This window comes from Microtus pennsylvanicus, chromosome 5 (assembly GCF_037038515.1).
Source record: "Microtus pennsylvanicus isolate mMicPen1 chromosome 5, mMicPen1.hap1, whole genome shotgun sequence".
In the NCBI taxonomy this organism is placed as follows: domain Eukaryota; kingdom Metazoa; phylum Chordata; class Mammalia; order Rodentia; family Cricetidae; genus Microtus; species Microtus pennsylvanicus.
In genome coordinates, this window is record NC_134583.1 from 85,868,673 (window position 1) to 85,879,666 (window position 10,994).

Below are 10,994 nucleotides of genomic sequence, written 5' to 3' on the forward strand. Positions count from 1 at the left end.
CTAGCTAGCCTGGAAGTTGCAATATACACCAGGCTAGCCTTGAACTCACAGAGATGCCTGCCTCTACATTACAAGTGCTAGAAGCAGAGGTGTGAACCACCTAGACCAGCTGCCTGTTTCCACTTAACAGGTAAGGAAATTGAGGCCTGGAAGGGAACATGGACTCACAACCACTTCACACAGCCATGTGCCAGAATCTCAACTGGGTTGGTGTTCAAATGCTACCGGTCTAAAGAATTTCAGTATGGTGGCCCTTCTGTTTCCAAGAGTTCTGTAGCTGAGGAATCAACCAACCAGGGACTAAAAGTACTCAACAAAGGACAGACAAGACAGTCATCCAGGAAAGGCACTTATGCCAAGTTTAACGGCCCAAGTTCAATCACTAAGACCCAGGTGGCAGAATGAGAGAACCGACACCCAGTAGTCCTCTGGCCTTCAAATGTAAGCCATGATACACGCCCCCATTGCTGCCTCCTTCCATAATAAATAAATAAATATTTTAAAAATTTCAGGGAAAAAAAAATCTTGCATAGAGTAATGCATACCCGAATCCCAGCTGCAGTCAGGAAGATCAGAAGTTCACGATCAACCTTGACTGGGTGGTGAGTTTGAGGCCAACCTGAGCCACATGAGACCCTGTCTCAAAAAAAAAAAAAAAAAAAAAAAAAAAGCAGAGAAAGGCTGGAGAGATGAGTCAGCGGTTAGGAGCACTGGCTGCTCTTATGGCAGACTTAGATTTGAGTCACAGCAACCACATGGTGACTCTAACCATCTGTCTGTAACTCTAGTTCCAGAACATTTGACACCCTTCTCTGACTTCCAGAGTACATGTATGTGCACTTCATACATATGGTACACAGACATAAATGCAGGAATATATTCATATGTGAAATAAAAATAAATATTTTTAAAGTGATTGAAGTGTCTACTTTAAGTTAACTATCTCAATAAAGTATTTTGGTATTGAAACAATACAAACAAGTTACAAGGAAAAATAAATTTGACAGAAACTTGTAAGCTACCACCTTGCACCCATTTGCCCCTACCTGCTGCCCAAACTCTCATTGCCACATCTGGAGCAGAACCCACCCACCCCAAGATTCTTAAGCATGTTGGAGAAGGGTACTCTCTATATCCAGCAGCCCGTACTGCTCTTGGACACACACAGGCTCAAGTACCCATGGGGCAGGAGTGTTCTTCCCTTCCCCAGGTGGACTCAGAGCTCCTGGGACACGTGGTATTAAGAGCCCTACACTAAGCTGGGTGGTAGTGGCATATACCTTTGATCCCAGCACGCAGAAGGCAGAGGCAGGTGGATCTCTGTGAGTTCAAGGCCAGCCTGGTGTACAAATGAGTTCCAGGACAGCTACACAGAGAAACAGTGTTTAAAAAAACCCAGGAGAGAGGGGTGGAGGGAGCCCTCATTATGTTGCCACCTCAGTTGGTGGAGTCCTATTGGCCTGGGGGTAGGCTCTGGTTATTAGGAACTTGTGTTCCTCTACCTACTTAGGAAGTGAGAAAATTCATCCTGCCTCCTGTGGGCGGGGCTCTGGGTAGAAATGGAACTTGGAACCTGCCCATGTGTGTCCATATCAGGGAGAATCTGCAGATACACCATTGCCATTCATGGTCCTGAGCTGGCTGAAAAAGCCCATCTGCACCCCTGTGTGGTCCAGGGTCCTTCTTCATCTCCCACCATGACCCACTGCATCTGTGGGAGTGCCAGACTGGTTCCTCATAGCAAGCAGGAAGGCTCTACTGAGCTGGAGCCTGGGCTTTAGGGTACCACCCATGCAGCACCAGAAGCAAAGGTCCAGAGACTCAACTGAAGGATGCTGAGGATACTTAACTCAGCCTCCGCCTGCTGAAGATGCTGCCAGCTGAGGCACACAGGTGACTCCGATCTCCCAACTCTGCATTCCTGAGCCAGTCAGCTCACCTCTCACCTGGTAGGGCTAAGGTGGCCTACTTTTAGGATTTCAGGGGTACGGTGACCCCGGGTCAGCACCCAGCAAGCAAGCTGGTCTCTTTCCCCCACTTTTGGTGGTGGAGTATAGAGTGAGTTTGGGGCCAAGAAGGCAAGGACATCAAAGGGCACTGTCCCTGGCCCTCCTCTCCCTAGCTCTCTCTCTAGGTGTAGGGGCTAGAGGCAGAGGTCCAGGTCAAGTATAGATCAGATAAGGAGGGAGCTTCCGGAGCAGAGGCCCTGGAAGCGGTGTTAGACAGGCTTGGGCCAGGTCTGGGGGTGTCCAGGCCAGGGAGTGGGGCCTGGAAGAGACCAATTAGTCAAACGGCTGCAATTGGCCATTTGGAAGCAATTAACAGGGTGTCCATTACCATATTATGCCCCCCACCCCCTGCAAGCTCTGCTAGGCCCTGCTCTGTAAGAGGTCAGAGCCTCAGTCCAGCCCAGGCAGACTGCAATGGAGGTCCAGCTCTAGCCCAGCACAGCACACACTCAGGCTCCCTCTGCTGAGAGGGGCATTTGAGACCAAGCCATGGGTCCACCCATAGCCTGAGGGAGGGTCTGGGGACTCCCAAGGCCAAGAAAGTCAGTGATTAAAGGTGCAGGGAAACCTCACTGAACAAGAGAGGGCTGTAGGAAGCAGGCCAGGGGGTGGCCAGCAGTACAAGCCCACCTTTACCAAGGCCTCCATCCCGGGAATGAACCTGGGTGGGGTCTGAGGTAGGGGTGAAGGCAGCTCCTTCCAACTATAGAGTGGAGGGTGGGTAGAAGGACCCAGGAACCCTTGCATAGGGCCTAGAGGAAGACCCTGGGCCAGGAATGTGGGTGCCTTAGGGACAACTGAGGAACAGGCCAAAGTCAGCCAGGACCACAGAGAGGGCCTGGGCCAGATCACCTACTGGGCCACTGAAGTCCTTTATTCTCAAAGGCACCTGAGGTCCCTATGGTGGTGCCACGATCTGGTCACTGATGGTAGCAGTGGCAGGAGTCTTGGTAGGGGTTGCTCCACTGAGCTTCTGATCTGGCCTTAGAATTTCACATACGGAGGATGTCAAAGTCTCAGAGAGTTACTCTGTATGGGCCAGTCAATGTGTCAAGGAGAGGCAAGCCCATTCATACACTTCAGCAGTGTATTTAGAGAATTACAGTGCAGGGGCTGACCAGAGGAAGACACACTGAAGGACACACCCAACAGGGAACCTGAGGTCCAGGCATGGAGCAGGAGGAAGGCTCTGAGTCCAGGCTGTCCAATGGGATTCCTCTGGCTCCTCCCAGACACCAACAAAGGAAAACTTCACACCAGTCCCCCCAGACCCTCCCTTACTCTCTCTCTCTCTCTCCTTCCCTCTTTGTATGTATGTGTGTGTTGTGTGAATGTGTTTAAGATTTATTTATTTTTATGTGTATGGGTGTTGTTGGTGGTGGTGGCTTTTTTGACTGCCTGTAAATATTTGTACCAGATATAAGAGATGCCTGATGTCCTCAGAGGCCAGAAGATGGTGTTATAGACATTTGAGAGCCACCATGTGGTTGCTGGAAACTGAACCCAGGTCTTTTGTAAGACCCGTCAGTGCTTTTAACCAATGAACAGCTCTACAGACCTTTTCTTAGCTTTGTTTTGTTTGTTTGTTTGTTTGTTTGTTTTTAAGACAAGGTCTCCAAGCTGAGGCTGACGTCAAATCTGCTTTGTGGTTGCGGCCAGCAAGGAAGTCCAGCATCACCTGCTTCCACATCTCCAGTGCTGAGCTGGCAGGCCTGTGCCGGCACACCTGGCTTCAAGGCTGCTCTTGTCCTGACACAGAGCAGTAGCTGGCTCCAGGAGCTGTGCTAGAGGCATTTAGGGAGGAGATGTCCTCCTGATTCTTCTGGGACATCTTAGGAGCTTGGGCAGCCAGCATGTGACCAGCCCAGTGCTGGTTATCAAGACACAGGGCAAATTGCCCTGTCCACCCATCTGTCCTGACAGCTGTCCCTGCTCCCTGTAAAGCAGGTTCTATTCAATGCTGACTCCAGGGCTTTAGCAATTCTGTGGCTCAGTCTTTAGACTGCTCAAGAGTTCTCAGGAGCCGGCCCTGGGGCAGAGACCCTCCAGACCTGAGCCAGGACAGAGGTGTTGCGAGATCACTGGGGACATGTGTACTCAGGATGCTGGAGAGAGCTCATTGAGGACCCGCTGTCCTGTATATAAGGTCTCAGGGTTGATAATGCCCCAGTGTGTGCTATTAACAGCTCTGTATCAGGGAGTCCCCCCCCAACATTTCTCAGCATCTCACATTGTCCAGGGCATCCCACCTGACTCTTCCTGGAGCTCAGGATCAACTTAGGAGGCAATGCTGTGACCCAGGCCACTGGACCCTCCAGCTAACTCAGCAGAAAACGCCTATGTGAGGTTCGTTGCTGGCTGGAGGAGCTCTGGAAGCACAGGCCACAGAGGTGGTGTGGGACCTTTTCTAACACCTCAGGAAGTCTTTCTCTGAGGCCCCTAGCAGATGGGGAACTGAAGTCAAGAGCCCAGGGACCAGAAAGCTGTTCCCTGAGCCTGGACTCTTACTCAGCCTGCCAGGAGGGTATGCTGGGGTCCTTTATGGCATCTTCTCCCGACACTCACTCTCTCTCTCTCTCTCTCTCTCTCTCTCTCTCTCTCTCTCTCTCTCTCTCTCTCTCCTCTGCATCTCGGTATTTCTCCACCCCTCTCATCTCTCTTTCTCTTCTAGTGGATTTGCCACCTGCCTCCCCTACTCCCATTTCCATCTCTGCCTGCGTCTCCAGAGCTCCTGGACTCTCTGACTCTATTGTCCCTGCTCCTATCTGCGCAGTCCGCTCTCTGGACCACCGTTGGGATAGACCACTCCTGCTCAAGGTGTGTAAACTTCACTTGGTGCCTTTCAGTCAGTTAGGGAGTTACAGGACAAAGTGACCCTGGGCCGTTGGGCCACAAGACACGGCAGCTAAGGACAGCTCAGCGGCTCATGTGAGAAGCCGCGACCTGCACAGACCCAACCCCGGGTTCCCCACGCGCCGCCCTCCGCAATCGCTCTCGATTAGGCGCCGCCTTTCATGAGCGTTTGTCAGCTAGACTTCCCCGCAAGTTGTTTGCGCAGACATCAGTCATCCGCAGTCCCATTGTGCACCCAGGATTGATGTAAGGCGGGAGGGGGTGGCAGGGCCTGGGGCGGCTGCCTTTAGGCCTCGCTCTATAATTTTCCGAGGCATAATTGGTCTGGGGGCGGGGCGGGGACCTTTCAGAAGCGGGAGGGGGTGCGCAGGGCGCGCAGCGGAGGAGCGGCTGCCCGACGGCGCTGGCCGGGGCGCTGTGAGCAGGCGACGCTGGGCCTGAGCCCCGCGCCCCGCCGGGGACCACGGCCGCCTTTTGTTGCCGAGCGCCCTTTCTTCGGAGCTGTGTGCGGCAAGGGAACATTCCCCCATTCCTGGGTGAAAATTCAAAGTCTTTTCTCTCCACCTCCCTCTCCCTTTCTCCGCATCTTCTCTCCATCCTTCTTTCCCTCTCTCCACACGTCCTTTTCTCCATCTCCCCTTTCTCCCCATCTATCCTTGTCTCCCCTCCCTCTTTTTCTTCCTCCCTCCCCTGTCCCCCACCTCTTCCCGGTCTTCCTCTCCCTCTCTCTCCCTCCCAGCCACAGTCCACACAGCCTGGCGCGCGGGCGTGTGCTCCCAGCGCCGCTCCTTCCGTGAGCCCCGCGCTGGCGCAGCCGCCGCCGCGGGCGGGCGCGATGCCGGGATGGGCCTGATCTGGCTTCTGCTGCTTAGCTTGCTGGAACCCGGCTGGCCCGCTACGGGGCCCGGGACACGGTTGCGGCGCGATGCGGGCGGCCGTGGGGGCGTCTACGAGCACCTCGGCGGGGCGCCCCGGCGCCGCAAGCTCTACTGCGCCACCAAGTACCACCTCCAGCTGCACCCCAGCGGCCGCGTGAACGGCAGCCTGGAGAACAGCGCCTACAGTGAGTGTCCGGCCAGAGGTGGGCGGGAGGGACGGGCGGGCTCGGCCCCCTGTCGCGGCGTCCCAGGTGGGAGCAGAGCTGAAGTCCTATCGAAGACTAAGCCTCGGTCCCAGCTACAGATCCCATCGACATGCCCTGCCCTTCCCGCTCCCCCAGGGGCTGCGCGGGAGGCGAGCATGATTCTGACAGGTTTGTATTTCTCAGTGAAAAGCCGCTGGATAAGGAGTTATCGCCCTCTTTATTGTTTTGACGACCCCGGGGCGCATGACCAGTCCCTTCTGTCCTCTTTGCTCTCAGCCGGTGCGCCAAGGACACTCCCCTGGGCAGAGCTTGGTTTTCGCGACTAGGAGTCCGGCGACGGGCTTATCCCATGTCCTGCGCTCTGTAGGAGAGCACGCGACAGGACAGAAAGCCGTCCCCGCGTATTTTGTATGCAGCCGGCACGCACCTAAACGTCCCGCGGCTAGATGATACCTAGCGCCAATTCCCAAGCACTGCAGGATTTGGCTCCGTGGGTGCAGTACACGCGAACCGAGCTCGGCCCGGAGTGTTGCGCGCCGCGTGGGAGGGAGGTCGTGCAGAACTCACCGCGCCCGGGGCTCAGGAAGCCGAGTGGGGGGCGAGGGCGGCTGTAGGAACCGCAGCTTCCTCCTTCAAAGCCGCAGCCCCGCGGGGGCGTCCTGGGGACCAGCCCCGACCCGGCCTGGAGCGCTGGGCTCCTCACGAGCACCCCCTCCCCAGTTGCTCCGTCCGGGCGGGCTCCAGATGCAGAAGAGAGGCACCTTTACAGTCTTCCCATGGTGGGGGGTGTGCTCATCTGGCGCAAGCTCTAAAGGTAGTCCCTTGCACCCTTCCAAACCGTGTTTAGGGTAGGACCCAATTGGTCCTGGTTATCTGGACTATGTTAGGGCCCAGACGGGCGGGCATCAGAGATGCGCTCCCTGGAAAGGGAGTTAATCCTCAAACCACTATCCCAGGGGACATTGCCCTCCCCTCCCAAAAGCACTATCCTGTTCACAGGAAAGGCACCTGGAGGGTTTTTGTTTGGTTGGTTTTATATTTTATTTATTTTGTGTGCCACGATGTGTATGTAGATCATTGAAGCACTTGCCGGAGTCGGTTCTCTACTTCCACCATATGGGTCCGACCGAACTGAGATGGGTAGTCTTGGCGGCTACTCAGCCATCTGAGCTGGGGGACCATTAACTTTTATACCTACTCTTGGGCCTGGGTGAGCCCCGGTCACCTTCCCTCTGCACCTAGGCTCTTCTGCCCCAGGCTACCTTTCTGCACCCATGATTGGATCCATTGCCTGACAGTGTGGATAACTCTCTGGCTGGGCTGCATTAAGCCCTGGCTCCCCCAGGAGTCTCAGACACCTCCTCTTCTAGGGCTCCTCTCTTCCCCAGGGTTTGGATCGCCCAACCACTATGTGTGACCTTGGACAAATCACTTGTCCTCAGCCTCAGCTTTCTAGAACAAGCCGGTTCACAAGGGGGCACCCAATACAAACTGAATTGATCTGTGTTACACCCAAGATGCCCGATGGGGCAGAACACCCCCACTGTGTCTTCTCCTGGGGTTAGGATTAATGTCTTGGGCACAGTGGCTGAATGTCCTTTTCTTCGCCTACTGTCTAATGCTTTCTTCCTACTAGGACTTCCAACCCCTCCACCATGACCTGCTTGGCGTCATGGCTGCCCTTCTGTCCCAGCTTCCTAAGCCCATGGGAGTTAGTGCAGGCTGAGGTTCTGCTCAGGTGGGGCAGGTGACTGAACCTTCCTGACTCTTTCCAGGCATCCTGGAGATTACTGCGGTGGAAGTGGGCGTGGTGGCCATCAAAGGGCTCTTCTCTGGGCGGTACCTGGCCATGAACAAGAGAGGACGGCTGTATGCTTCGGTGAGTCCCATCCCTAGTGGGCAGGTGTAATAGCCATCTGGCTTGAGCATCTGGTTGGGGGCCAGAAGGAACATGAGCAGTAGAATGCCTGGCTTCCAGACTCAAGCTGGTCCAGGTCCCCCCGCTTCGGAGTGCCCACCCAACCTGTCTGAAGTCAGTCTCTCTCTGAGTTACAATGGTGGAGATAGGAAACATGGCAGCAAGGTTCCAGACCTCCATGAGAGTGAATAACCCAAGATAATTGTGCAGTTGAGGGGGGAGAGATCAGGGCAAATCTGCCCTGCGTCTGTGGAAGGAGGAAGATGGGTGCTTGGCCTGTTCTCAGGGTGGGAAGGCAAGAGCTGTCTGGCTCAGGAGGGGAAGGGATGCAGAAATGGTTGTCAGCTTAGTGCTGGAGTGAGTCCTCGGCACCCATGTATCAAAACTGGCCAAAGTGGTGTCACCCGAGCACTAGAGTGGAGGAGACAGGACGTTCCCGGGCTCCCTGGCCAGCCTAGCTGAATCAGCCTCCATGCACATGGCCTTGGTGCCACCTGGAAGCAGGAGCTCCGGTACCTCCTCCACACTCCTGATGGACACACACCCTTGGCTGAGTGATGGGTCCCAGCTGCTGCAAAGCTGGGCTGGTGATTTCCCCACCTCTCGGACCCTGCGTCCTGTCCCACTCTAGTGTGAGCGAACCCAGCTGACTTTACATGTGAACCTGGCCCTCCCACAGAAACTCTGCCATGAGGTGAGGTCTCAGGTGTCCTCAGTGACAGTTTATATCTTTCTGCCCACAGAAAAGAGCATAGTGGGGTGGGACCACGGCTGTGGTCTCCTGGTTTCGGGCGAGCAGGGGATGGTGAAGTCAGGGGTCCTGCTGGCTGGCTGGAGTAGAACTTTCCAGAGAACACATCAGGGATGATCTCACAAACTTACAGACAGACCTGGGCCTATATAAGGCCCAGCCTCTTTGACCTGACTGTTGGCCTATAAGGTTTCTTCCTGCAGGCTTGTGCCTGGCTTCCTGCGTGCCCAGCGTGGCTGCCCATGCACTGCCACCATGGGCCAGTGACAACCCCACAGTCCATCCCACCTCCCTGAGTTATAGATCACAGTAGCCCAGAACGCTCAGGGATAGGAGAGCTGGCAAAAGGCAAATCCTCCCCCCCAGCACAGTGAAACTCGGTGCTCTCTTCAGCCCAGCTAGTGGTCTCAGGTGACACTGGTTCCAGCTCAGCCAATCAGGAGCCTTGCTGGGCCTCCTCCTCCCTTAGCCCCATAACCATCCATCTCCAGGTCCTCAGGTGTGCTCCTTGAGTTGATATCTTCAACACGCACCTCTCCTTACCTCCTGCCACCCAATCCCAGAAGCAGCACCTTGTCACACTGGCCTCGTCCCTTCCCACTTGGAGCTGCAACAACCTTGGGGTTGGATGACTGCCCTGTAGCTTCTCTGTCCTCCAGCCTGTCTGTTCATTGTCTGTTATCCATCCATCCATCCATGCATCCACTCAGCCAGCTATCCATCCACTCATCCATTCTTCTACCTATGTACCCATCCCATCCACCCAACCATCTATCCACCCAGACATCTATCATCGACCTACCTAACCACTCAGCCCATCATCCATCCGTATACACTTATTCCCTCATCCACCACGCATCCATCCACCTATCCATCCACTCACTAACACACCCATTCATCCACCTCCATCATACTCTATCTAGCACATGCCAAGCGCTGAACCCAGTGCCAGCCTACAGCAAAAAGAGAGAACTTCCCTTTGTCCTCATAGGAGGGCTAGTTACTTGGAGCAGGGCACAGTCTTGGGAAAGGTAGGCTGGCCAGGCTGCATAGACTTTGGGCAGGCATGGACAGATGGTCCAGGCAGCTTCAGGAGACAGGGAGGCATTGGGGAGGTGTTGACATCATGGCCTCCATGGCTGTTATCTGTGGCCTCTGTCTGACAGGAGCACTACAATGCAGAGTGTGAGTTCGTGGAGCGGATCCATGAGCTGGGCTACAATACTTATGCCTCCCGCCTGTATCGCACAGGGCCCAGTGGGCCAGGGACTCGGCGGCAGCCTGGTGCCCAGAGACCTTGGTACGTGTCTGTAAATGGCAAGGGTCGGCCACGCCGGGGCTTCAAGACCCGCCGCACACAGAAGTCCTCCCTCTTCCTACCCCGAGTGCTGGGCCACAAAGACCATGAGCTGGTGCGGCTACTGCAGAATGGCCAGCCACGAGCTGCAGGAGAGGGCAGCCAACCCAGACAGTGGCGGCAGAAGAAGCAGAGCCCAGGAGACCATGGCAAGATGGAACCCTTTTCTCCTGGGGTCGTTCCAGGCGCCCATCTGGAGACAGGTGAACTGGCTGTGGCCTAAGTGGCCACCCTGAGAACTTTCTGAGGTCAACCCCCGCAGGCACCCAGCATCATCTTGGAGGCCTGGTCTCCCCACCCTTGTCACTGGGTTGGCTGCTTGGGGGACCTAGAACTTGCTTGTCCTTGGTGGCTTTCGGAGAGCAAGTGCCAGCCACCGAGGGGCATGAGTCAAACCCCTGAAAGACTCGAAGTTCAAGATGTACGTGGGATTACATGGGAGGGAGCTTTTGTTGCAGGGGTGATTTGCTGTTGGAGCCCAGCCAGAGGCAGAAAGACGGCCCTGGCAACCCGAGGCAGTGGACACTGGAAGGGGCTATGATTCAAACATTAAATATGTCACTCTGTCTGGCTATTTAACAGCTAGGATTCAGGCTGAGGATACCTCAAGACTCAGACTGAGACATTCTACGGGGGGAGGGCAGGCAGCAGTCTGCAGGCTTCACTGCACTGTGTCAGGCAGGCTGTGTGCAGAGAAAGGGCTGAGGTGCTACCCGCATGCATGTGCCTGTGTTTGTGAGTTCTCATGTTTGTAAATATCCACAAGGGTGTGCAGGAGAGTGTTGCTGTATTCCCAAGAGGCTATGTGTGTACGAGGCATGCACACAAACTGACCTGGACTTCTGACTTCCTGGCCTCTGTGTGTGTGAGGTGTGTTCCCGAGTGTGTGTGGATCGAGAGAAGAATAGAGACCTGCTCTGTTTTAGAATGCTCTTTCCCTTGTGGTGATTTCCTCATCGATGTGCCCAAATGCTTGACAAGAAGCTTCCTAAGGGAAAGTGGATTTACTGTGGCTCACAGTC

The 10,994-nt window shown here is 55.1% G+C and overlaps 1 protein-coding gene across 1 annotated transcript; it reads left to right on the forward strand.

Annotated features, from left to right (window-relative positions):
• The first annotated feature begins 5,705 nt into the window (after nt 1–5,705).
• Nucleotides 5,706–10,329, forward strand: Fgf3 (fibroblast growth factor 3). The gene is made up of 3 exons (XM_075974936.1): nt 5,706–5,925; nt 7,722–7,825; nt 9,782–10,329. Exons 1-3 carry the CDS (start codon nt 5,706–5,708, stop codon nt 10,193–10,195), a joined length of 738 nt encoding a protein of 245 aa, XP_075831051.1. The 3' UTR covers nt 10,196–10,329.
• Nucleotides 10,330–10,994: the final 665 nt, after the last annotated feature.